The sequence below is a fragment of the Anopheles aquasalis genome, chromosome 2, assembly GCF_943734665.1.
Source record: "Anopheles aquasalis chromosome 2, idAnoAquaMG_Q_19, whole genome shotgun sequence".
Classification (NCBI taxonomy): Eukaryota; Metazoa; Arthropoda; class Insecta; order Diptera; family Culicidae; genus Anopheles; species Anopheles aquasalis.
The window spans coordinates 56,005,911-56,031,225 of record NC_064877.1 but is presented as its reverse complement, the minus strand read 5'-3'; the positions used below and the strand labels follow the sequence as shown (position 1 = coordinate 56,031,225).

Genomic DNA, 25,315 nt, shown 5'->3' with positions numbered 1-25,315 from the left:
AAGTGATTTATTTCATTCTAGCGGATTAAACTGATCAGCTGAAGGTTCTGAGACCAAAAGTCCGATTGAGTAAAAAATATCCAGTTTGGTGGCAATAACCATTCAATGATGCTCCCAACAACCGTTTATCAAACAATTGCTCGAACATTATCAATAAATAAAAATTCCATTCGCCCATTGCAAACAATTTCCTTTCAATACAAAAACGTATAAAAGACTCATTCTAGCGAAGCTTTCTGCGCCGTTCTGCATAAAAAGTAATTACTCTCCTGGTTTTCCTTTGTGCCGTGGCTCTCGCTCAGAGAATTCTCTTCATAAAACCACCGCCGGTTAGCATCATCATTACCTGGATCCGATCTACGGATACGATACCCATTAGAAACAATGCGTAATGAGTTGCAGTACATTTTCATTCCGACGAAATGGGAAAACGCGAGACTCCGAGGTGTGGCAGGGAGCCAAGGTTCATTTTCCGAAACCGTTTCCACGACTAAAACCCTATGCCACCTCAGCCCATCTGATGGATGGCTGGGAGCGACTATACCAAGCGCACCAAACGAGACCATTTTTAATTTAGAAAAACATCGAGTCCACTGGTGTGTCTGAAGCCGAGCCGAACTACCATTAACCGCCCAGTGGTTTATTCGTGCAAGCATCCTAAAGGACTTCTATAGTTGAACGCAGTGCCACGGAAGTTAATCGAAAGCGAACGGGACAAAAATGTAAAAAAAGCGAAAAAAGCGCGACGAAACGAACAACCATATAGCAGAACGATCCGGGTGGCGCAGAGAACGGAAGTAATTGAATTTAATTTCCAGTGAAATGTGACCCTGAAGGGCCAGTCGAGTCAGGGTAGTCGGGGTTGCTCCTAAACGGCTTCCATAATTAGTCAGATTCATGTCATGAGCACCTGAGCACCATCATCAGATGACACCTTTTGGAATGGTTTGAATTACACAAATCGAGTTCTGAAATGGTACCGAAGGACACTTCGAAAGGACCCTCTCGTGTCGCTTCATACGATAGAGAGAGCAAGTAAAAAAGAGAGAGATAAATCCTCAAAGGAACTCAACCACCTGACCAGAGCAGACCTGTTGAGCGAGCATTCTACCAAACGATGGCGCTTATCGTCCATGTCCGATCGGTACGAGAAAGGTTCACGAGTTGTGATTGGAGACCTCATACCTGCTACCTGCCACATGAGGAACGATACGAGAGTGGAATCATCATCGCCGGTGGTCGACGTATCTTGACATTATTTATCATCGCCCCCGTGAAGCCCCAGCTGGGAGGCTTCGGTTCATTATTGGTGATGTTGCTTGCGTTGTGAGAGATTCTGTCGATTAGCCCGACTCCGGTTGGATTTCCCATTGGAATGTACGATTCAACGAACGATACCGTTTCTTCGAAACCATCGTCACGGATCTGATTCTAGTTAGTTAGAGAGCCGGTAGCCATTGGTGTTGGAAATGAGTTTGCCTCAGGTATTTGCTGAAGCTCAGCATCCCCCCGGGAGATAGCAGATGATTAATCTGGAGGTACTTTGTTGAAGAAGTGGATAGCACCGTTCTCTATCAGCTCTATTTGTTTCTGATAAATCCTAATTTATTCTGGACGGCATAAATCAATCCCAGGCAATCGATAGTTTGTTCAACATTAGTTTTCCGTACAGCGTTCATTGAATCTTCGTAAGAATTAACTTGGTAAAATGCAATCTTTATTGTATATTAAAATGTTTTTTTAGTTTAATATTTGAGCTACGGAAATTTGTAAAAAAAACCAAGTTAGTAATTTGAAGCATTCCAAGCAAAATTGCATATTAAGAAAAGGCAGAAACTAACCACCCTTTTGTTCGGAACAAAAACCTAATTTCACTAAACGATAACGATGGTGATAACAAAAGAACTTTGATTATGACTGCAATTTATACTGCATTGCTTCCACCCGAAAGGCATTCTTTGATGCCGAGGAAACTTCCAAATTATGGTAATTTGTTCATGGCTGCCCTGATTACAAACACGTGACTTTCGCGAGGAATGCTGTCGTCAACGTTCTTCTTATTAAACCCCTCAAACCCAAGCCCCCCTTGTGCAGCTGGCGCTCAGGTGTGCTGCAGAGTTGCATCATGAAAACTAACTAGTTAAGGAACGCTTCAATCCCTGCGGCACTTCTTCGGTAAAATCGTGAAAGGGTTTCCACCGACGACCCAACCCCACCAACACCAACAACAATGGTTCTTTCGCATTCTCTGCAGCTCCATCCAAGTGAGCTGAGCAAAAACGGGGAAAAGTTTCGCACCCGGTGGTGATAATAAAGTTAAAAGTTAGGAAGGTTGCTCTCGTTGACTCACTGTTACTCACACGATCAAAGCAGTTCGGGAATCCATTTTCTTTTCGGTTCGATGGCAGCAACTTCAAATTCAATCGCTCAAAGTAAAGGGAAGAAATGCAATTCCATTTCGTGTTTTCAACACCAACAGCAGAGTGAATGACGACGAGGAATATGTTTGATTCTAGAGTTGATTGGGAAAGAAACGAACAATCCGTAAGAATTGCTGCATAAAAGATATATGTTTAGTATTTAACGTGGGATTTCTCTCTTCTCAAAGCCACACAGATTTTTGTATTTCCAGGCAACCTTTCGGATTCTAAAACAAAGAAATACATTCTCGCAATTAAATTAATTAAACGAAACGAGTTCTATATAAAAATTGTTTACTAATAATAGAAAGAAAACACGAGTCACCGCCGCACTGGACGGTACGCCTTCTGAGAGCTCAGTTTAGCAGAGTGAGTGGTAAGATGCCGATCGCACTTTTATATTTCAAGCATTAATTACAGAAATGATTGCGAAACTGTGTAAGAACTGTCATCACATCATCATGAAATGTACAATGTGTCCTCTGTCTTAGCATAATGCCTACGCCCTTGGGGGGGGTAATTCCACCGCCCCACCCCCCTCCCCTCCTTTACCATCCTCCTGGTCTCTCCACAGAAGATGCCAGCTCACCTCGTGGGTGATTTGTGGGTCCATTAGCTTAAGGTTTACATTTTTCTCTCTTCACAAAACAACACGCCCTATCGTTATGCATCTTTCAACTCATCCTTATTGCCTAGGTGCCGTGGAAGAGAGCGCCATCCCCTATCCCCTTTCAAGCGGTAAGAACGAGCCGGGTCGCGAGGACTCGTGAGGTCCTGTACCGTCCGATTTCGTCCCGATTAAGGATACCGGTTCGGCTGCTTCCCCGCTTAGCACTTACAGTTAATGTTTCATAATCTTTTCCTCGCTGCTGAGGATCGCGGACTTTGATTTGTTTCTTTGGCAACCGAAACTGCCCGCATAGTCACAGTGGGCGGCGTTTCGATTGCTGTTATGTACATGCCTTACGTGCTAAGGAGAGCGGAAATAGACGAATGAACGATATAGGCTGATAGGCTAGCAGGAAAGGTGGCTTTCCATGGTATTTGGTAACGGGAGTAAATGCGTTAGAAAAAGGTGGAGTTTATCAGTTCCTTTAGGGACGTGCTTGTAAGCTCAGATGCGTGGTGAGGTGTTTTTTTTTTCGTTTTTGTAACTGCCAGTGCTGCAGTAAGTAGATGATTGTCGCGTGCATCCGCGAAACCGTAAACCGAACCAGAGTGTCCGACGGTGGAGAGATCGAGATTCAAGGGATCACCACACCGAGTGGTAGTTCTGTTTTGATGATGAAACTTTATTCGTAATTTACTTTCAAACGGGCCCCCGTTTTTCCGTCGATCAATTCGGGGAGTAAAATGTCTACTACCTCATCTCCCCCCCCCAAACTCCCACGAAGACACTTCACGCTGTCTGCTCCCGGGGCTCTGCTTCTCTTAACTAAAGGAACATTCTCGGCCTCTCGATTATCAACCAATTATCCGCGGTCATTATAGCTGTTTTACTTTGGAAGGATAGATCACACACATACACTAACGTCGCCACAGCCCAGGCTCAGGTGCGTGGGCATGAGTTCTTAAATCAATTCCAAGCGCATTCAGTGCGCCACTATCTATCGTGCTCAATGATGGTTTTGGGAGGATTTTGGAGTTGGATTCGTTTTTTACAAAAGCATTCACAAATACACTCAGGCCAGGCCAGCCCAGGACAATCGTGTGGTCATCTTCTTACTACGCCACCTAAACGCCTTACACGCTTCCTTCACTATCACTAATGATAACGATGGTTCCGCTCTTCTCAATCCAACGTCTCAATCTCGAAAAACGATCCTTTGCTCGTTTGCTCCGATTCGGCCACTGCCTACTAGGGAACTTGTCTGCCAATATTTAAAATCTGGTTCCACGGGGCAGACGTTCACGCGCTTGCTTAGGTAACCTGACTCAGTCAGAACATTTTGGAATTTGCATTTCACGTCCCATCGCATCACCCGCTTGTCCTATGAGTGCTTCTTTTGAGGCGATACTTTACTTTATACGTTTTTTGCTTAATCACTAAACGCACACAGGCAGCAGCACAAATAAATAGAGTTTTCACTAAAATAGGTGTAAGGGGTGTTCAGATCAGACTCATGTACACAAGATTTGTCGCCTTGTCCTCAGGCCCTTGGCTGCTAGCCTGCCTTTTACTACCTAAGTTGACCGTTGCCGTCCACTGAACGCCGGCATTAGGATGCGCAAAATGGAGTAGAAAAAGAAGCCGATCCAGAGAGCTACCAGACCGACGGCTAGGGCAGCAGACGTGCAAAGGCGAACCGCATGGAGACGACGCGAAACAGGAATTGTAGTAGAAGTAGTGCTAGTGAGTTCCAAGTTCCGACGCGAGGCTTCCGGACCACCACCGCCACTACGCTGGGTGGCCGGTTCCTCGCGCTCCTATTAAATGCTGCCCCGGACGCGGGCCTTCGATTCAGGTCACGCGTAGCTCTGCGCCAGACCAGCTTGTGGCTGTGGTTGCGTCTGCTGTAGCTGCGCCCCGGCCCCACAATGCTCGGCCAGATGTCCTACTACGACGCCACCCGCTCCATTGGTAGGATCGTGGCTCAGGTTGATGTTACAGGTACCCCGTTCGACCCAGTGCTTTAACCGACCCCGCAACTCCTCCAAACTTTTCGATTTGGCCTTATTGATGCGCTTGTACTTCACGTCCTTGGGCTTTGTCACCGATCGGTGGTTCGACATGACGCGATTAAAGTTCGTTACCGCTCCTTGCGTCTTGCAGCGGTCTGGATGCTGCATCGGTGGCGCAACCGTTACGTCACAGCTATCGGAGTCTACATCGCAGCTACTGCTCGTGATGATGACCGGTGCGGTCGTGCCCTCTTGTGGTTGATCGGTGGATATGCACTTTTCCGTACGATTCCTAAACTTGTCTCGCTTCTCACTGACACCTTCCGGTTTGGGTGAGGTCGGTCCAGTCGTAGAGCCACTTGCCGTCCCACTGCCACTCTGTCCCATGGCCGCCGTTGCGCCGGACTGCGTTGGAGTGCCGGTGGCCGTCTGTGAAGTCTGAGCGCTATTGTTCTGTGGTTCGGGATCCTCTTCGACGCTGTACACGGTTTCGAGGATTTCGGGTCGCCTCAGGAAACAGTTCGAGCGGCGTGTGTTGTTGTACTTTAGGTTCGTCTCGATCGCATCCGAGATCGACCGTACGATCGTGACGTCATTCGACATCTTGTTTGAACCACCGCGTGACTTTAGGCTGCCGCTGATGCTACCCCCGAAGTAGATCGAACTGTTGCAGTCCGAATCGACGTCCTCCAGCACGACCGCCGAGTCGGAATCGTTGAGCGAATCAAAGTCATTGCTGTTGCTGCCACAGTGCATCGGTGGCTCCATGCCCACGTCCATGATCCCATGGTCGATCAGCCGACTAGAGAGCGCCTCGATGATCTTCTGCTGCCGGTAGATCGTTAGCTCACGCTGGTAGATCACGTTCGAGACTTGCTTCTGCTTGCGCATGATACGGGACTCCAGCAGGAGCAGCTGGCTGGTGAGATAGTTTAGCTGCTCCGCTTTCTCCTTCTGCAATCGATGGTTTTGCTCTTGCTGAAAGCGAAATTAAAAGGAAAAGAAAATTCATTAAAATTCATTGCAGCTCGCACATAATTTCTTTTTCTAGGATGTATTACATCAGTTATTAAACAAAAACCTTCAAATATCATCTGCTGCAGCAATAAGATGTGACTTTAAACCATTTTTCTTATTTCTTGTGTACCACACGTCATGAAACCGTGCTTTAACTTTGCTGCCTCAGGGTATAATCGAAAAGAAAAGTTACAGAACACAGAAAACGATTACGTGTTCCACACTTCCATCTTGGAACACGTGCCTCAACAAGTGTTCCTACACAACACCCTTTCCAACATCCACGGTAAGCCGCAGAAGGAAGCGCACAACGGATGACAAGTAAGATGTATTCTCTTCCTTTGTTTTCTTTTTTTTACTACCATGCGAACATCCCTAAGAGTTCCTGTCTATGGTATGGAAGGGCTTTCAACAGACGCTACTGTTGTAAAGTTCGTGCTCTAAATTCACGCTCCCTTCTCCAACCAACAGCAGTTGGAAGCAGCAGCAAGTGTATGAAATGAAATAAATAGATTACGCCACGAGCGTCAAGGATTTACTTGGCTTCACAATGGCGTAGGTTCAGGGGAGCTTCGAACGTGGTTGGACAGATGCCGGTGCACGGCACGGCAACATTTGTTCCATTGTTTCAGTGCGCAGCGAAATCCCTCATCCGACACCAGGCAGCACAACGATGGAATACTTTCTTCTGCGATTCAATGGGATGTTTCTGAGGATTATTGTTTCAAAACTCGTAACCGTCGGAATCGATCGTTTGCAAAATTGGAAGACCGAACGTGAGGCAGCACTGCGTGTTGCAATATCTGCAGGAGCGTTATATGCAGGTTTATCGTGGGCTACGGACTCACGGGATTGATTGAAACTCAATCATGTTCCGGCATTTCCATTACAATCAACGTCGAATTTCTTATTATGGGCTGAATTTCTTATTATGGGCTTTGGTGAATTCAGTGCAACAGTTTAACAACCGATTTTTTCGATCTAAAGCTATATATACGCTAAATGGAGCTTTTAAGTCAGTCTAAGTGGTTTAATTTGTTCATTAGCCATCCGTTAAACATAATCGGTATGCATTTTTTCTAATTTGATACTATAACAAATATTTTCATAACGATTAAAATGGCAAGTTCCGTTCCTAAAAATTGCAATTCGCGGACATCGTTGGTTTTTTGTCTCCATCTCTAAAAATCGGCTGCCGAATCGCATGAAATCTTTGAAAGTTACGGTGGGCATGCTCTCACTGCTACACAGTGCAAAGTGTGGTTTAAAAAATTAAAAAGTAGTGATATTTATGTGAGAACCAAAAACCAGCGAAATTGTTAGAAGTCATCAAATTGCAGACCTTATTGGCGAAAACGGTTACTTATGATCATTACAAGCAAGAATTAATCAATTTTGACCGAGGCTTATGAAAAAATCAACCAAAATATCAAAAAACGACAAAATTTACCTATTTTGCTCGATGAAAATGCTTCAAAATGAAAATGGATGGGTTTTGAAAAAATGGTACAGATTGGCGGTTTTTTTGGGAAGACAACCAAACATTGCCTAAGACATAGTTGAAATGTGTAGCTAACGATTGCCATTACTTTGGAGAATATTTTTTTCTCTATTTTTCAAGAATAAAGGTTTTTTTCGCTAAACAAAAAGATCGGTTTCATATGCATACACCTGGTACATCGCTTTCATCCACAACAATTTGTACATTCCTCTATAAAATTTAACAGAATACATCTTGTTACAATAAACGAGACTTTCGCTAAATTGTGATAGCGATACACAGCGATTGCTATTAATTTATCCAATTAATCAGACAAGCAAACGAAAAATGGTAACTGGGCTCGTGGCCGATTAGAACAAATCGAATCAGATCTTTCCACTGCCACAGGCGACCCTCGGCTCAACGATTTAGTGCATGATTGATGGAGCACGTACACTGGGACACCTCTGGAACACCTGCGAAAATCGTCATCAATCCTGGTTTGTATAAATCACCTTTCCTGGTAGAACGAGGACCTCCGGTGTCGTACCTCCGGTTGACCGACCACAATTTGTGGCGAAAACAAACTCAAAAACCTTCACCACACCACCGCTCGGGGGCCGACCAATGGGACGTGCTCGCGATGAATCGTGAAACCTTAATTTCTGTTTCACTGACCAGTGCGAGCGACAGAATCACGCAGTGACCGGTACTGGCAATGGAGCTGATTTATGGCCAAAAGTTACCTCTGTACCATCGGTGAAGGAATGGTACTGGAGGCAAAAACCAATATTAATGAAGCTCTGGCCGCCGTTCTGTTATGGTTACCCCTTTTTGGGGGGGGGGGGGGGGGGCGCGTACAGTTCATTGCCTAAAAACCTCGATCCAATGGTGGTTCGAGCGAGTTCTGTGCAAACCATTCTTTCAATCAACCCAGACACCCGAATTCCATCTCGATGTGGTCTCGCTGATGCGCTTCCTAAAACGAGTTAATGGCGTAGGTCACCATCGCCCCCAGAAAGTTGGCGTACATGTTGTGGATTCCGCCAAATTGTTCTGTTCGTAGCTACGGACCCAGCCATCACCGTCTTTCCGCTTCGCCGCTTAACTTTGTTCACTTTAATGTGGTAAAGTTTTATCGTCGTTAACCGTCGGGAGCCGTGTTCAGACCGGGGGTGAGGAAGGTTTCGGCGGTGTCTGGCTGTGTCTGTTATCTTTCTGTGGGGCGGTTCGTGGAGAACCAAAACCGCCCCAAGTAACAAGCTGATGAGGTTTCTTTTCTTCCAATACCAGCCAGTACGTTGTCGCGGCGCGGTCTCTCTGCGTTCAACTTTTAGTTTTTACACCACGAGAAAAGTTGATCCGCAACTTCATCTTTCACTCCATTATTAACATTCCTCTCGGGCGTATCCCCCGGGAAGGTAGATCGGGAACAGAAGCAACAGGAGTGTGTCGCCGGGCTCTGTCGGTGGTAGTCGGAGCTGTCAAAGAGTAAAATTTAATTTTCACCACCATGACCACGCTGGGTGTGTGCATGTGTCGTTGGCTAACGAAGTGTGACTTCCACAAACCAGCCATATCTGTGTGGTGTTCAGTAGGAATGTTATCCTTTTGCTGCCCGCTGTTATCGCTACAAGCGTTGTCCGAACAATCGTAGAACCATTTCGTGAAATCTCACTCTGTAGAAGCAGCCAGCAGCTGTTCCTAGAACATCTGCTTACAAACACGTACATCGAAAGATTAATCCAAAGCGTAGGGGTGTCACGGCGTGATCGTCGAAGTCAAAATCGAATCCATAAGAAAGGTAAAAGTCAAGAGAGAACTGCGGAGTTTGGGAAAATTGATTGGATTTCCACTTCAACATCCAAGCAGCCCGTGTGTCTATTGTTGTAACAATCTAATCCCTCGTCCGATGAACGTCAGGAAATGTAGGTGGTGGGGGAGATCTACAAGAATATAAAACAAAATGTCAAACATTTCCAATTCATTGAATCGCTCGAGGGGATTGGACGTTTCCGGACGTGGGTGCCATATATTTTCTACCGAAGGTGCCCCTAAACACGATTGGGGGATTTATCGATGTGACAGTCGTTGGCTCCTTCGATGGCACGCTTCTCGCTTTTGGAGGAAGGTATTTGTCAACCAAACAAAATGTGCTAAATCTTCCTCTTTCTTTTGCGAAACAAACAAATCCACCTCCAATTCTGGGCAGCCGGAAAAGAAGCTTAGGTGAAATGTTGGCATACAAATTGTTTTCCATTTTACTTATCTGCACCATTTGGGTACTCAGTCAACTCCCAGTTCACATTCCAGGTAGCAGCTACCAGGTTCTAAATGGCTCCATTAGCGCCACCTTTCCCTCAATCATAATCACCTACACGACCTAATCATGTTGTTCGCGTCGCTGATGCCAACGATATTATCAAAAAGTCATAACCAAACAGCTCCAGGTGGTCCAGGCAGCATGTGCACAGCGTGTCCCATTAGTTCGCCTACCATGCCGGGGCCACGACACACCGGAGATGATGGCACATAATTTATCATTCACAGTCCCCATCCACCCCGTTCCCGCTAAGCTGACCTCCGTTTGACATCTGGCTCCGGATACTGAAGGATACAGAGGCCACGAACTGGTGGCACGGCCCCTCCCAAAAAAGGAACACCTTCAATTGGGGATCAGAGATCTTTGAAGGAAAGTTTTCCCTTCCAACGCTCCACTTCGGAGCTCTTTTGGGGGCAGCTCCACTTGTCCTTCGTTAGCAACCGGCAACAGAAGCATCCTTTGAGCCACCTCTCCATTTCCTTCCCAACATCCCCCACAATACCGGTTTTGGGATGCTGGTGATAATGATGGAGGTGATGGATTAATTTAGTACAGGCTGCTTCACGTTAAATTGAGCGAACAGCGAGGTGCTGATAGGATAATGGTAATGGCCTTGCCCTTCGCGAACCACCCGCTGCGAGGCCAAAACAACAAACAACCGCTCCCCTCGCACTCGCTCCTATCGCTCGCCGAGGCAACAGATAACGTCGGGGGTCGCCTTCGCCCTCTCCCTGGCACTGAAGCATCCTTGAGACGAACCTGCAGGGAGTAAGCCTTCTTCCAGGCCATGATCTGCTCCGATTGGTTGCGGCACCGATTCCGTAGCTCGCCGATAATTAGATGCGCATTTTTCATATCCTTCGGTTCTGCCTGGAACGACAGTGAACGACGGTATGGATCAGTGGCAGTGTCTAGCAGCAATTTGGAACAACAAGTGGCCGCTCGCACGTACAAGGTCTCGATACTGGAAAAAGGGATAAGGATTTGGAGCTATTTTGAGCCGAATTTCGAGCTGGAAATCGTTCCAAAGTTATCCAAGTCCAACAATCGCTGGTTACATACCTCCTCGTTATCACAGTCATTGTGCTGATCCGTGGCCTCACTCTTCACCGTCGTGGCTGGCATGGTTGGCGGGTACTGGGGGTCCGAAAGTCGTTAATTAATTTGTCCACTCTCCTTCCACGTTCCTCGCGCTGGTCGAATATCCTTCTGCCCTTCGGTCTTTCGAAAGTTGAGATCAAACTTTTTGGGGAATGACACCCTCGTTCAATTCCGCCTGCTGCGCTCTCTCTCTCTCTGCTCTCTCTCTCTCGGTCTTACGTTCGCTCTCGATTCACTCCGAAAGTGATTAGTATGCGGCGGCCGACGACGGTCATGGTCGCTGATGCCGGCACAATATTAATCATCGTCCTGTTCCGCTGCCAGCAGCCGGTGTCGCATAATGCGTCAACCAAGTCTTCAGGTCAGGCCAGGTCAGGGCAGACCGGTGGGACGTGCCGCAAGCGCTCTTCTACACCGGTGCACAGTAGACGTCCTGTAAACGAAAAAGGAAAGTAAAAGAATCAATAACGGTGAATGCATTTACGTGCTCACGCTCGTCGTAAAGTTTATTTTCTTCAAACAAATTTTCTGTCGTGGAAAAAAGATGAATCGAAACGAGGTGATAGTCTGGTTGTGCGGTACGGAACGTGGTTTATGTAAATCCAATCCAAATGGTGCCGTTGACGGATCGTCTTGTCTCGAATCGCATCATCCGGTCCCAGGTTCACATATTTGCCAATTGTCGCAGAAATTCGATTTACCACCCCGCTGCTTCATCCGTCATCCGACAGTGAACCGTTTATGCTTCGCTAACCCAAAGGATTCGTTACAGATTCTTCGATGGATTGAAGCACACGATCCGCAAAGCAAACTCTAATCCATCCATACATCGGTTGGGGCATACTTTACGACCGAATGTGTATTGGGAATTGGCAAACGAATCCTGCTCCAACAGCTCACGATTCGCCAACATAACGATGTGAAGCACAGGAAAATGTCATTAAAGAGATTTCGGGCAAATATTTGAAACCGTGTTCCTTCAGTTGGTTGTTCAGTTCCCGGTGAAGCCACCAGAGAGTCAACCAGTTGTCAATCCTCCGAACGACACAGTATCGAGATCATCGGTGGCATACCAAGTGCTTCAATCAGTCGTCTTTTTGAAGCACCATCGTGCGATAACCTCGCGGAACGATAATGTTATGATAGGAACCGGCTGTGGTTCTCGTTCCAGCCCGGCATGCTCAGCTCTCACATTTATCCCCGTCGTGCATAAACATTTTTCGGTGGATCTGCCTTCCCGGGAATGCCGGTGGCGGTTTGCAGCAGCAGCACCGTCGCTACCGTGACAGCACCGGAACATCAACACTTTGCGTTCGTGGCCCTCGTCTACCGCTCCACGGATAAACAAGACAATTACGTGGAAATGGTTCGCGTTCGCGCATGCAAAAGCACCATCGCGGCATCCGCGGGCATGGCCGGAATCGATCGACCTGGAGTCTCCTCCGGAAAGCTTCTTCAGCTCAAAATGAAGCCATGTGATGGTGAGCTGAGCCGAGGATTCCGTTAATATATTGATGACACTTTGCTACCGCAATGTAGCTTTTCCTGTTCGCTGTTTTGGAGGCAGTGGCTCATCCACGGCATGGTGGACGTGCCTGCTGTCATGTCGGAGGCGGTGCTGAAGTGTCATCGATGTTACGCCGCGCCGCCTGACACTCCGGAGCACCGAAGTTGGTCACAATAGGTTATAAATAGTGAATTGGTTCCACGGAACGACCGGAGAACAAGCCACTTGTCACGGGGGGGGAAGCGGCAAATATAGCAATGGCCTCACTGTACCACCACCAGAGATGATACTGACTGATAGTCTGGCTAGTCGATCGATATCGATCGATCCACCAGTTCCACGAAGAAACTTGTTGAACAATCTATTTTTCTCACTCAGGCTTTGCGAACGTGTTCCCATAAACTTGTGGCCATCGCCAAAAATAATTGGACAGGCGAACAGGCGGGAGCTTTAGTCTAATTGAGTTCCGGGGACAGTTTGGGAGTGTCACTTCAACAATTATCATAAGTTTGATTGATTTGACCACTACCGGGGCGGGGCAGCTCGTTATAAGTTTTGAAGCACAGAACGTGCAAATGCGACGGTGAGGATTCGTATTCGAAATGCAGAAAGTCCAGGTCCTTCACCGCCAACCTTGACGACCTTGAGAGCAGGTGTTCCGAGTTCTCAATTTATTTATTTGCTTTCACGGTTGGTGTGCGTGGCAGCGCGTTTTTTGGGGAAATTGAATCCCGTCGAGCGTGTACATTTGAAAACGTGAACCCGTTGCACCGTCAGCAGGTATTCGCTGCTTTGCGCCAAACAACAGAACCGATCGCAGTTCAAGAGTTTGGTGATTCGGTACATTGATGGTATTTTCTTTGTGCATCGAAGCGAGCAAGCAATACTTCTTCTGGGAGTGTTTGATGGAAAAGGGATTGAGAAAATGGAAGACTTTGACTCGCCGTTCATTCGCCGCCGGTTCCTATTAGCCAGTGAAGCAAATCAATCAACTTTTGCACTGAGGACTGGCATTGAGTTTTTGTTCAACTCATTTTCATCTGGCGGATCTACTGAGTGGGTTGATTTCTATTATTAGATGAGTTTTGGAGATGAAAAATTTTGTTCTCTTATGCCAAAACCCGTTGGTCAACACTTCTCAAATATGAATGTCAATTGAGCATGAATTGTGTTATTGAAATTTCATTCATTTTCAATCCAACATGCGATAGCAGCTCCACTCCACTAATGGTGACGCTTGAGGTCCTTTTTTTTGATGGAAGAAAATATGCTCACTCACTCCATCAACTCCGAACCATCCCCACGGAGTGACTAAAAGGGAAATGATGTAAAGCGTCAGCTACTAAAGCAGAGGAGGCGAATAGCACAAAAAAGCCGCGCGCGAGATTGCCACAGAGAATGTATGCTTTTACCGCCCAAAAATAATATACAATTTTACGTTTGCATCCGTGCTCTCATATTCGCACCTGATCTGCTGACGCTATGACTACAATATTAACAACCAGCAGCAAAATAACTCACACATCGTCTCGTCGACATATAGCCATTCGATAAAATAACCATCACACCAAGGCGATAATATCATGTTTTATGTTGCTGGTAGCACACACTAGCTTCGTTTCGACCACATGGCATGCAAACCGTGCGTCAGCTCAAAGCTCAAAGAGATCTTCCTCCAAAACACCCCCCAAAAAGGCAGAAGCTCGCTTTCACTGCACCGCGCACATTGCGCAATCGTCGGCCTGGCCCGTCCAGAGGCCAGCACAATTAGCCGCAATCATACATTGCATTAGTGGTCATTACTGTTTGGCTTCGCAGGTTTTCCTCTCGCTCTGCACGGCGTGAAGACGCTTTCCCAGCGCAGGGAGAAATGCAAAAGATTTTCCTTCAAAATGCGGACGAGCAGCAACAGCAGCAGCACCGACATGGCTTCCTTTGGCGTTTCTCTGACTGATATTAGACTGACCGTTTCCGGCTTCGGACTGTTCCGAATTGCCCATTGCGGACAGACAGTTCGCGTGTCGCAGCGAACGAGCAACGAGTTCCCACAAAACGTGCGACCAGAACACGCCACACGGTAGCATAATCATCATAATCACGGTGCCAAGTGAGGTGGATAACAGATTTGAACGGACGCTGTGCTGTGGTTCCGTGCCACACATCACGAACGGTTGTGGTGGTCATCAAATTGCGATCGACCAACCGTGAAGTCGTCAACTTCCCTTACTGTCACGCATCGTTCATCGCTGTGTGCCACTGCTGCTAGTGGTGGTTATGATGCGGGAAATTCGATGTTTCATTGATTATCCCTGAATTAATTATTTCTGGCAAGTGCCACTGTTGGTAGGCATTACCAATTCGCAAACCATAAGCCCATTGATTGTGTCATTTGTGTGATTTTATGTTTTTTACAACAATTGTGATATTTAAGGGGGGACTTCGGTATTTTCGGGACAAAAAAAGGCCCGTTTTTAACGATTTTGTGTGACGTAACCATTCAACTGTAGTTTTTCAAGTAAATGACATAATAATCTAAAACTTTTGAAGAATATTTGGTATTGTTTTGAGTAACATTTATTGAAAAATTCATCCATGCCATCAAATTTAGGCAGTCGTGTCTTCGAAAAGATACTTTTTCTGGTGCCCATCGTAGCTGCGTGGCGGGTCATCAGCAAAACAAAAATCGATATTCGTTAGAAAGATTATAAGTTTATCTAGGTAGTCCCGAAGATTTTTTGTGAATATTCTAATTTTTCGATTTTTGGCAGATTTTTGAAGTTGAAAAAGTGATGCTTTTTGCGATTCTGCCATAAAAAACGAACTTTACAGATTTGTTTAAAACAAAGTGTAAACAATTTTATTGAAATCTTGGCGGAAATACCTGGCAAAAAGTGTGCAAATTATGTGTAAAAATTTCAAAACGATCGGCCCAGTAGTTTTTACGGTACGGTACGGTGTTAAAAACATGTGTCACAAATAAAAATTAAATACCGAAGTCCCCCCTTAAGTGCTACCAGCCCATGCGACACTCACAATCAAACCCAGGAACTCAGGTCCGGTTCCGGAGTATAAACATGCATTCCCGAAGGTGATTTATGGTTAACCGACACCAACAGCGACCACCGATAAGCTGTATCCGGTGTGTATTAATCAAAAACCTCGAACCTCAAACCTCAATCGCTTTGTGGCCACAATCTCAATATCGAAACCACCACTGGCCGCCACCATCATTATTAGAACGCGCTCAGCGGAATGGCTCAGCTCTTATCTCAGAACTGGCCGAGCAATCATAAAACTGCCCACGAAAGTTGTCGCGCCAATTGGGCCCGGCCCGGCATTAATGGAAGTGACGGATTGGCGTGTTGGCGAATGGAATCCGTGTTCCGTGTCAAAGTTGCTGCCATCTCGTCGCCACAACAAAAAAACTTTAAGTATCAATAATTGGCAATCGGAGGGTTGGCGACGAATTTGTGGATCCTTTGGTTGGAGAAGGGGATTTACGAGCGATTTGCCTTAAAAGCCAGACAAAAAGCCGAGAGCTGAGCCCATTTTGTGGTTCTTAGGGAGAAGGTTATGATGGATTGGAGGGATTGCTAAGCTTACCAGGAGAGTTTTTACTGTTTCCAGTCTAGTAATCTTCCATCCTGCAAAACGGTCTTTAGGAACCGTAGCCAGAAGACGTAGTTATCACGCTTGCAGTTTCAATAAACCAGACTTTTGATCAGGATACTCTCTCTGTTGGCCTTTCAAGGCCAAACATTAAACGACAGCGTAACAGCGAGCACTTCCTAATACACCAAACATCTGTCTGCACAATATGGACGCTGGAGAGTGAAACCATATTCTTGGGAAAGCATTATTCCAATAGCTCCAGCTCCCATTAGCATATCTTCTCCCAGGGGGGCTTTTCATTGATGTCGAATCCTCTCGAGAAGGGGGAAGAAGGGAATTAGCATTGTTGTTCGAGCCGCTCGCGCTACTATTCATTCCGTGTTCACGATCCCCTTTTTCGAGTGGATGCGCCTCCGAGACGACTCCGAAATTGAAATGTACCATCATCATCATCATCATCGTCATCGTTACGGTAAGATGGAGCCGGTACTGTCTGTATTCATGACGCACAATGGCTCATACATACAAACGAGTCTTTGCAATTACCACAACCACACAATCAACCATCTAGCATCCAGCGGCAGAAGCAGCGGCAGCCTTTGAATAAAATGGAAAACTCAACCCAAACCACGGCCATTACCGTTCGTCCAGGCGTAAAGCATCACTGGTTCTGATGTTGTCAAAGGCAAATACCACCTATGAGTACACGGTAAGCATCCTTAAGCAGCAGATAGTAACCGCTTATCAGTCCCAAAAAGGGACAATCCCGAAAAACCTCAGCCTCAGAAACCGATCCTTCATCTATCCAATCCAATAGTGTCCTTTCGCCCTGAGGGTGGGACCGTTTTCCCTTTTTCACTTTTCCACAAAAGCTCCGATTCCATATGTTACCGGCCCTAAAAGCTGTGCTCCAAACCATCCAACGCATTTCCCACGCGTTTGGCAAAAAGGGTCGGTCCCATTTACCGGCCCGACCGGTGACCAACCGGTGAACAAATTACTCCGTCGTCAGCGAGTGGGTGACTAAAAGTTTTTCCATCGTCCAACCGAGGGATCTGGCTACCTCACTCTCATCTGATTATTTTCGGTCAAGCGAAACGTAAAGCGATGACAAAGACGGTTTTCTTGGTTTTCTTTTTGGCGGGGGACTATTCGGGGTCGAAAGTTTCCCAGCGGCGACTTCTTTGCTTCTTTGCGAAAGTGACCATCGCCCAATAGCCAATGTGGAATGGAATGGAGGTGTGACAAATCGGTGCTTTCAACAGTGCTGCCTTTTTTTGGGGGAGATGGTGAGAGGTGCTGATGATTTTACATTATGCTAAACCGAGGATGACCATTGCAAGATCAACACCCGATGGGCGAATCAGATGGAATGGGAGGTTCAATCAACCGAAAGTTGGAGCTGCTTGATAATACGGATGGAGGATTACTTAAAGATAAATATTGTCGTTTGGAATTTTCCGTAACAGGAACTTAAATATCAGATGATCTGTTGCTTCTCAGTAGTTTCTATAGCAAAATCCTATCTCGAAACTTTTTCTTCCATTTAATTTCTCTGAAAACTAGAACCTACAACAGCAATATACACGTACATCGATCAGTACATGCTGAGCAAATATTTCGAGCTAACCATTGATGAGTATTTTAGATTCCTGGGTTTTGTGCGAACTGATTTCCTGGATGTCCAACGTGGATGGGTGAACGGGTGTCGTCTAGAGTCCTCTATCGAATTTTCATTTAAAAAAACATGCTACGTCAAGGTTGCTATTTTGTTCGAAATATGTACATTCGATAATTAGATTTAACAAAACTGCATACAGTATTCTTACGTGGATGATTTTGCTGCAGCAGCATATACCAAGAGTTCAAAGTAAATAATAAAAATCCACAATATAGAACTGAAGAATAAATCTGCATAATGTAAACCGTAAGATGTTAAAACAAATCATTGAAAAGCTGAGGCAATGCTCTTTGCTTTGCTATTAGATTTACCAAGAAATCATGATTGAAACGATAATGTGCTTCATTTTTGATAAACAACTGACATTTGTTAGTTATTCACAATAACAAAACGACATTATTTATTGTCATTTATTGACATACAAAACGAATACTCGGAGAATATAATAAAAGAACAAATAGGATGGAATAAACTGTCTACCGTTTAGTAAAAGCCAATCTTAACTTAATTGTGGAAACCAATTGCTCTAGTACTAATCACACATAAGGTTAGTCACACATAAAACTTCAGCTTATAAAACTAGAAGTACACAAAGAACATAAGGTTTGAACATGACTCTCAACGTTCATTCTTTGTTCAACACTTGAGAGCAAATAAACAAACATACTGAGAGAAGAAAATGTTGAAAAAATCATTAAAATAAATTGTTTTACAATTTTTGCATAGTACATTTTTCTGTTGACTTTTGAGTAAAAATAAATATCTACATCTCTGTCGAATTGCATAATTTTAAGGAAATTCACCGGAATGAAATTCTAACTGGCCTTATCAAACATTCACGTAGAATTATTTTTTTTAAATTCTACCAACATCGAAACTATTCAATGTACCACCAAACCCTCGAAACGATACTGAATAAATCTGCTAAACCAGTCTCCCAAAATCGATAATATTGACCTGATGACCTGCTGCCTACATTACCCACAACCATCGATATCGATTTCTGGAAGAGGTGAACTGGTGAGCGTAGAGTATTCCACCAAACGAAGTGCCTCCTCAAACAACGCCCATACCCAACGAGACCTCGTGAAAGCCTATATCCTCATGTGCCCATTGCAAGCCGCAGATCGAAGAACTTTCTGCGCTTGACCATCGGAATGCCGAATGAACTTTTTCCCAAACCGACCGACCGGGAGGATGGATCGGAGGAGGAAATTTTCTCCGCTGAGCAAACATTTGCATTCCAATGACCAACGACGACGAGGCAGTAAGACCACAGTCCGTGTGCTCTGTGCAAATACCCCCTCTTCTATCTCTTTACTCCTGGTCAGTCCAGTCCAGATGCTGCACTCTTCATTCTCGCTCATTGCCGGCCGTCCAAATCCAACGCTCAACCAAGTACCGCCAAGTGCATCGACAAAAGTGCGTAGACTCCAGGGAAAGGTCCCTAGCATCCCATTTTGTTTGATCATTCGTCGTGCTGTCGTGTTTTCGAATCAGTCCCGGTTGTTTTTTTTGGGAGAAATCCCCCCAGAAAGGCCAAATCGTTGACACACGGCATACCAGCGTACGGCCGGTTAGCACATTGACCCGCAAGGGACCCACAGAGGGAGCTGGAATGTTGGAAAAAGCATAGATGCTGCCGTAGTTTGCCTGATCATCTGGTGACGATCGAAGCGTTAAACGCCACCTGGCAGGGCCGGTCACCTGGCCTTCATCCGGAACGCGTGCGTTCTAACGGAAAGCGCAAACAGAACCAATTATCAAAACCCTGGCCAGGCGGGCAGAGTGTCTCTAGGACCATACGGGCACGATGCCGATCTTCGCATACACTCGTGAGCATTAACTGTTGATTAACAACCATAAACGTCCTAAGCACAGTAGAGACCACATAAGGCTTTCAATGCCACACTCGCTCCATCGTGACCAGCGGCTTTTCCGCTTCGTTCTCCACCGGAAAGTCATTCCTGTGTGACGTTGGTTGGAAAAGTTTTTTAAATAAAATTCATAACAACCCGCCTCTCTCTCGGATTCTCTCTCCTTCTCTAGGGCTGTAAGAGGGGGAAGGCTGCTACTAATCGGATTGGGTGTGCAGCCACCCGGAACATGACCTAAACTGCCGAGCGCTATTAAAGAATGTTGTTCCACCGTTCGCCTTCCATCCACCTTCGTCTTATCCGCGCGATCACGCGACATATGCCCTCTCTTACCATCGCTGCACAACATCGCACCGGACCAACGGCGAATGCGACCGCGCCCTCCACGGTCACGAAGGAAGCAGCAGCCAACACCAGCAGACTGGAACATCGCACCAGCACCACCGTGCTGTCTGCCACGGAAGCTCGCGTTGCTGGTGTAGGCTCGCCATCAGGTTCCGGGGATATTCCGTCCCGGGGCCTTAATCACAAAAATGACACATTTTACTTGCGGATAATGGTCCCTCGTCTCGGTTGTGTGGCTGCCTCTTTTGTTGTTGTTGTTCTTTTGACCAGGGAGCCATTTTTTTTAAAAGGTGGAACAAAACGACAAAAGAAACCGAAGCTGAAGCTGAAGCTGAGCCCCGGCGACAGCACCGAAGACGCGTGCGCCATTTGTGTGGCTTTTGGTTGTTGGCCAAGCCTCAAAGCACCGCTGGCAGCAGGCCTTGGGGGGAACTTTTCTTCCAAATGAGATCCATGGTAACGTGGCGCGTGGAGGAAATAAAATGGAGATTTTTTTTTTTTCTTTCTGGTAGCAGTCCGAGGTCCGGATGCATAAATTACGGTCCGCCGGTCCGCTGGCTGGAAAACAATAGAATATTCCGGGGGTGTTTTCCACGGGAAAGTCCACGTGCCTGCCACGCTTGGATACTTTTGTACTTCTTTTCGCTGATACCTGATGGCACACAGGCACTCCGCTTAAGGTGCGATAGCCATCGCATGCTGCATCTGCTTTATCTGCGGCAGATCATCGCGGACCAAGACACTTTGCATCCAATACCTGGTGCTTTCCCCTTCTCCCACCAATCCCACTTTTCTTCACAAACTTTCACATTTTAACAATCCAATGTTCCGGCACCCAGATTACAGGCGGCTCATATTCGGAGGCGTTCCAGTGAAGCCATTAAACACTTGCTCTGCATAATTTCGCTGCTCGCTCGTGAGACGACGCTAAGGATGATAAGGAACCGGAAGGCGCTCCGGAGCCACGCCGAGCAACGTCGGGTGCTTCGGTGATTTATTGTTTCCAGCTTCCGGTTGCGTCCTTCGCAGCTTAGCAGCTCTGAGGCAGGGCTTAAGGCAGGGGAGGGGGGAAATCCTTTCCAGGAAGCCTTTCACAGATGCTCCTTCTGGCGCTCGCCAATCCAGGAATACAGGAAGCAGCGCACATACACTTCATCTCGTGCCACTCGTTGCCGTTATGCTTCCGGAGCGCGTTCCGCCACATACATGGAGGATACGCCTTATTGAAATAGAAAGAAGTATTCTACACTCGAACACACGGAGGTGGAGGAAGATGAATCATAAGACATCAGCACCACACCTTGCCTTTCCCCGAACCAGAACAAAAGAACTTGGAAGCAGAAGGTGAAGGTGGACCTGGAGTCGCGTATTTTGGCCAACTCCCGGCTGGTGCTCCCTGGTGGTGCTTCTCTTGAAAAGCTCGCCTAGCGAAACGTGAGCAGAAAATTGTAACCGCGGCACCATCATCATCGCCACGTTCCACTCCATTCCGTGGCACTGAATGGCGCGAATGAACTCGATACTCGCTACCGTCGTACGTCAGCACGTCCTTCACGGAACGAATCGCACAAAACCCCTCGTGTGGCATGGACCTGGCGCTGAGGAATGTGGAACACATCAAACAATGTGTTTGGTTTCGTTGCATCAGCGCCTCTGTTGTCCGCCATTGGAGCGCGCTTCTTGGTGGTACGGAAAGAAGTGGTTCGGATTTGCTGATGCACCACGAGACCACGCTCGGCCAGCTCCGGTGTACTGTATGCTGAGGTGTGCAGTTTTAATTGATCGCGTAGCACGCGTGGTGCAGGTGCTCGGTGAAGGTGAGTTCTAGGGGGTTTTAGGTGGGCGCTTCCACACCGAAACGCCCCATCAATGGTATGTGGAACGAAAGTGAAACCGCTAGGTCTCGTGTAGGTCGCACTGGTTGGTTGGCGCAAGCTGTTCGCGAACTAGTTTGCGACACAAGAAGTGAAACGGTCTAGAGGCGCTAGTACTTCACTTTACAATGAATGTGAATAGACGTCGAACACTCGGCTAGCGGTCCATTAGTTTGCGATCGGTGGTCGACGAGTGATTTTAACTTCAAAGGAAAGGAAGGAAAAATCGATAAAATGTAACAGAACTCGTGAGTGGTGTGCAAAAACTTGGCGGAAATGTAATCACAATTAGTGCTTAAATTCATTTTTCGTACAGCATTCAGTAGTTCGAAGATAAATTTGAAAAAAGCTTCCAACCTGACGTCATAGAAGCAATGTTTTTTCTAGAGATTCTGGAGCAAGCATCAATTGATTGAATTGATTTATATGTTGATGCTAATGATTCGTGTTTATGGAACAGCGAACATCACTATGACATTAAAAATACTTTCAAAAACAACGTACAACTGGCCATAATCGTTGGTGCAGCGAATATCCAGAGATTCCTCAGGGACAACTCCTGACAGCAGAATAAAATTAAAGCTTATTGGCCAGGATCGCATCAGGAATATTACATATTTAATTAGGAAATAAAATGTAATTGAATGCTTTTAATGATTGTGTACTGTTTTTGCAAAACGCGAACAGTCCATAGGCCCTTAAATGAAAAGGAATGTATCCAACTCGCAAAGCTCTTAGTGCCGTTGCTGTTATTTCGCTCCACAGGACAATCCGTTTCAATCAGAATCGAGACAAGAAAAGGGGTCTTGAATACCCACAAGCACTGTGACTGACCATTAACTACACAAAAATGGACAAATTAAACATTATTGGTCCTCCAGGGCAGATGAGAATGTTACGAGAACCTAATACCAAATGAGATTTTAAAAAGTTTCAGAGTATTATTTGACCGTCATCATCATCTGATGCTTCTCTAATTCCCTTGGCTCAGGAAACTCGATGTACATTGGATTCTACTTTAACTCTTCATGTGTATTTAGATATTCAATTGCACAATAAAATCAAAATGGCAAGCAAATGCTGATAGAATGGCCATTGATCCTACATTTCATTGGATGATGCAGTTCCAAAACCTTCATAACGTCAAATTGGCCATAATATTGGTTTGGTATTTGTAATACGAATTTTATATAGGCATTCTTCACAGATTGCCTCTTTGAAAATAATGTTCATTGAATTGAATCATTGTTGATTAAGAATGGGAGCTTAAAGGTATGTTTTCTACAAAATAAACACCACACAACGTATTCAACATGTTTGCTACCCCTTTTGATGTTATCTGAACGAACTATTTCATAACGTTCTCTACCATTCTCTGAAACCCGCGAGTAAAGGAATTTAATATTAAAAATGTTTAATAAATCGCCCATGGAATGTGCCATCAGACTAAAGGGCCAACAAAAGCCCGTTGAATAGCAGCGCAACACCAAATCTCACGCTTTGCGTTAAACATATCGCACCCCCTCCCCACCGTGATGGTGACCTCAAACTGCGTGTACATCGTGCCCATAATATAAGCATAATTAATTCATCAACAGGTTAAAGCACCTTCCAGGTGGTCCAGCTCCGCACGAGGTGGTTCGCTCGAAATGGTTCAAGTCAGTTCGGGCACCAGTTAGTACAAAAGTCAAGGGTCCACTAATGAAACTGTTGCATGTCGTCCTGCTGTCACGCTTCGAAACGGGCACGATAACGGCCCAACCTCCACAGCTCAAGCTCATCCCTCTGTACTACGCTAATCTGAAAGTAAGCGTGTTGCCCTCAATCTATAACCAGGGGGGGACTACCTGGCCTTGAGAGAGTCCCCTTTCTAGTCTGCCAGCTGGCAAATAAATGTGGAAGAATTAAATTTTATTTATCCAATTAAAAGTTGTTCGACCGGTGGTTGGCATCACGGAGGCTGGACTGGACTGGACAACGATCCCTTCGCTACTTTGGCTTCTTGCCCCACGGTGAGACACCGGCAACTCCAATCCAAATCACACCGAGGTCGACCTGACTCGATCCCGGTGCGTCCAGAAGGGACTGGTAGACATTGATTCCTGGAACACTGGCGTTGTAAGAGCCGTTGCTCTCGTTCACTTCGTGTCTAGCAGATCGCGCCTTAATCGGAGACCAGGCAGTCTGAGGCAGCAGCAGCCACATCGAGAAGCGAACGGCAACGGAATAGACCGAAATGGTGTCGATTAAAAAAGGAAAGTTATTATGCTGGTTACCACCACCAACGCCACCATCAGCGAGGAGTCTGATTGGCAAAAATTCAGGCGCGAGCATAAATTGAGTGGCCCATTAAGTGGGTGAACCTTTGGGGCGACGAGCTCGCTCTCCACTCCACTCACAGAAGCTCGCAGCATCCATCCGCACAGCGCAACGCATTTTTCCTCCGGCTTATGGCCACCATTAATGAAACATTGAGATGAAATCATTTCGCCTGCTCACCACCGAACCACCGCACCGCGGTAACAACAGCCAGCCAATAATGTGCATAATAGATGAGCCTTCCCCCCACGAAACAACGGTGCAGCCCCACAGAGCTCAGCCCGGTCACTGCGCGAGCTAATTATTGTGGCTTTCCCGGTGATTGATGAGTCCAAACGGGTCCATGCCGTTCACGTGCGGTGCGCGTGGTTTTAACGCCCAAAAAACACTAAAAATTTTGAACCACTTCCTACCCTAAATGCTATATTTTGCTAATGTAGTGGTTTTGAAGACCGGTTTGTATAGCGTGTGCCGAGACGCTCCTGGTGTAGGCTTGGTGCTAAAGAGAAATGAAGTTTCAATAGATGGCATCAGTATCGTCGAATCTCTTGTTGTAGACACTTCTCTTTGTTCTGATCAACCACAAAGGCCGCAAGTAAAAGAGGCCATAAACGGAGCAGCTTTATTGTGCGGCCCAAAACAACTTCGATATCGGGAAGTCCAGGAGTGATTGATCTTCCAAGAAGCTCTAATCACCAGATCCAACCGTACGATGCGGAGGCTCATCGTACCAAACTGCAATCTGTGATGACCAAACAGTCGTTGTCCTAAATCATGGCCTTCAACCTACATACAATGCTGGCGATTACTGCTGCTGCTGCTGCTGCTGATCTCCATTATCAACACCATCAGCCTCACGCACCTTAACCACGCTGAGATTGACCATTCCAGGGCGCGAGACAAACTTTTAATGAAACAAACCACCACGCACCATTCACACCGAAGTCCCAAATCAAGGTGCAAGCACGAACGGGAAGATAAATGGATCCGATTGGCCAGATGAAGGCCACCAGCAGCATCATCATGGACCGTCTTGCAGTATGCCTTGAGTACCGACGACGATGCGGCTGGGAATCTGAGAAACCACGAGCCACGTTCTCCGGCAAAGCAGTTTATAATGCAATTAATTTCCACTAA

The 25,315-nt window shown here is 46.2% G+C and overlaps 2 protein-coding genes across 2 annotated transcripts in view; both read right to left on the bottom strand.

The window, feature by feature from the left end:
- LOC126580905 (fibrinogen-like protein A) overlaps window positions 1-25,315 on the bottom strand; it is a 74,810-nt gene that overhangs the window by 7,505 nt on the left and 41,990 nt on the right. The window lies entirely within an intron of this gene.
- The window catches only part of LOC126580904 (uncharacterized), a 52,991-nt gene continuing 30,648 nt past the window's right edge, over window positions 2,973-25,315 (bottom strand). The window contains exons 3-5 of the mRNA XM_050244249.1: window positions 10,925-11,396; window positions 10,622-10,732; window positions 2,973-6,020 (exon numbers count right to left, since the gene is read on the bottom strand). Of these exons, the coding sequence (XP_050100206.1) occupies window positions 4,887-6,020; window positions 10,622-10,732; window positions 10,925-10,987 (1,308 nt within the window). The 5' untranslated portion in view covers window positions 10,988-11,396 and the 3' untranslated portion in view covers window positions 2,973-4,886. The remainder of the gene's footprint in view (window positions 6,021-10,621; window positions 10,733-10,924; window positions 11,397-25,315) is intronic.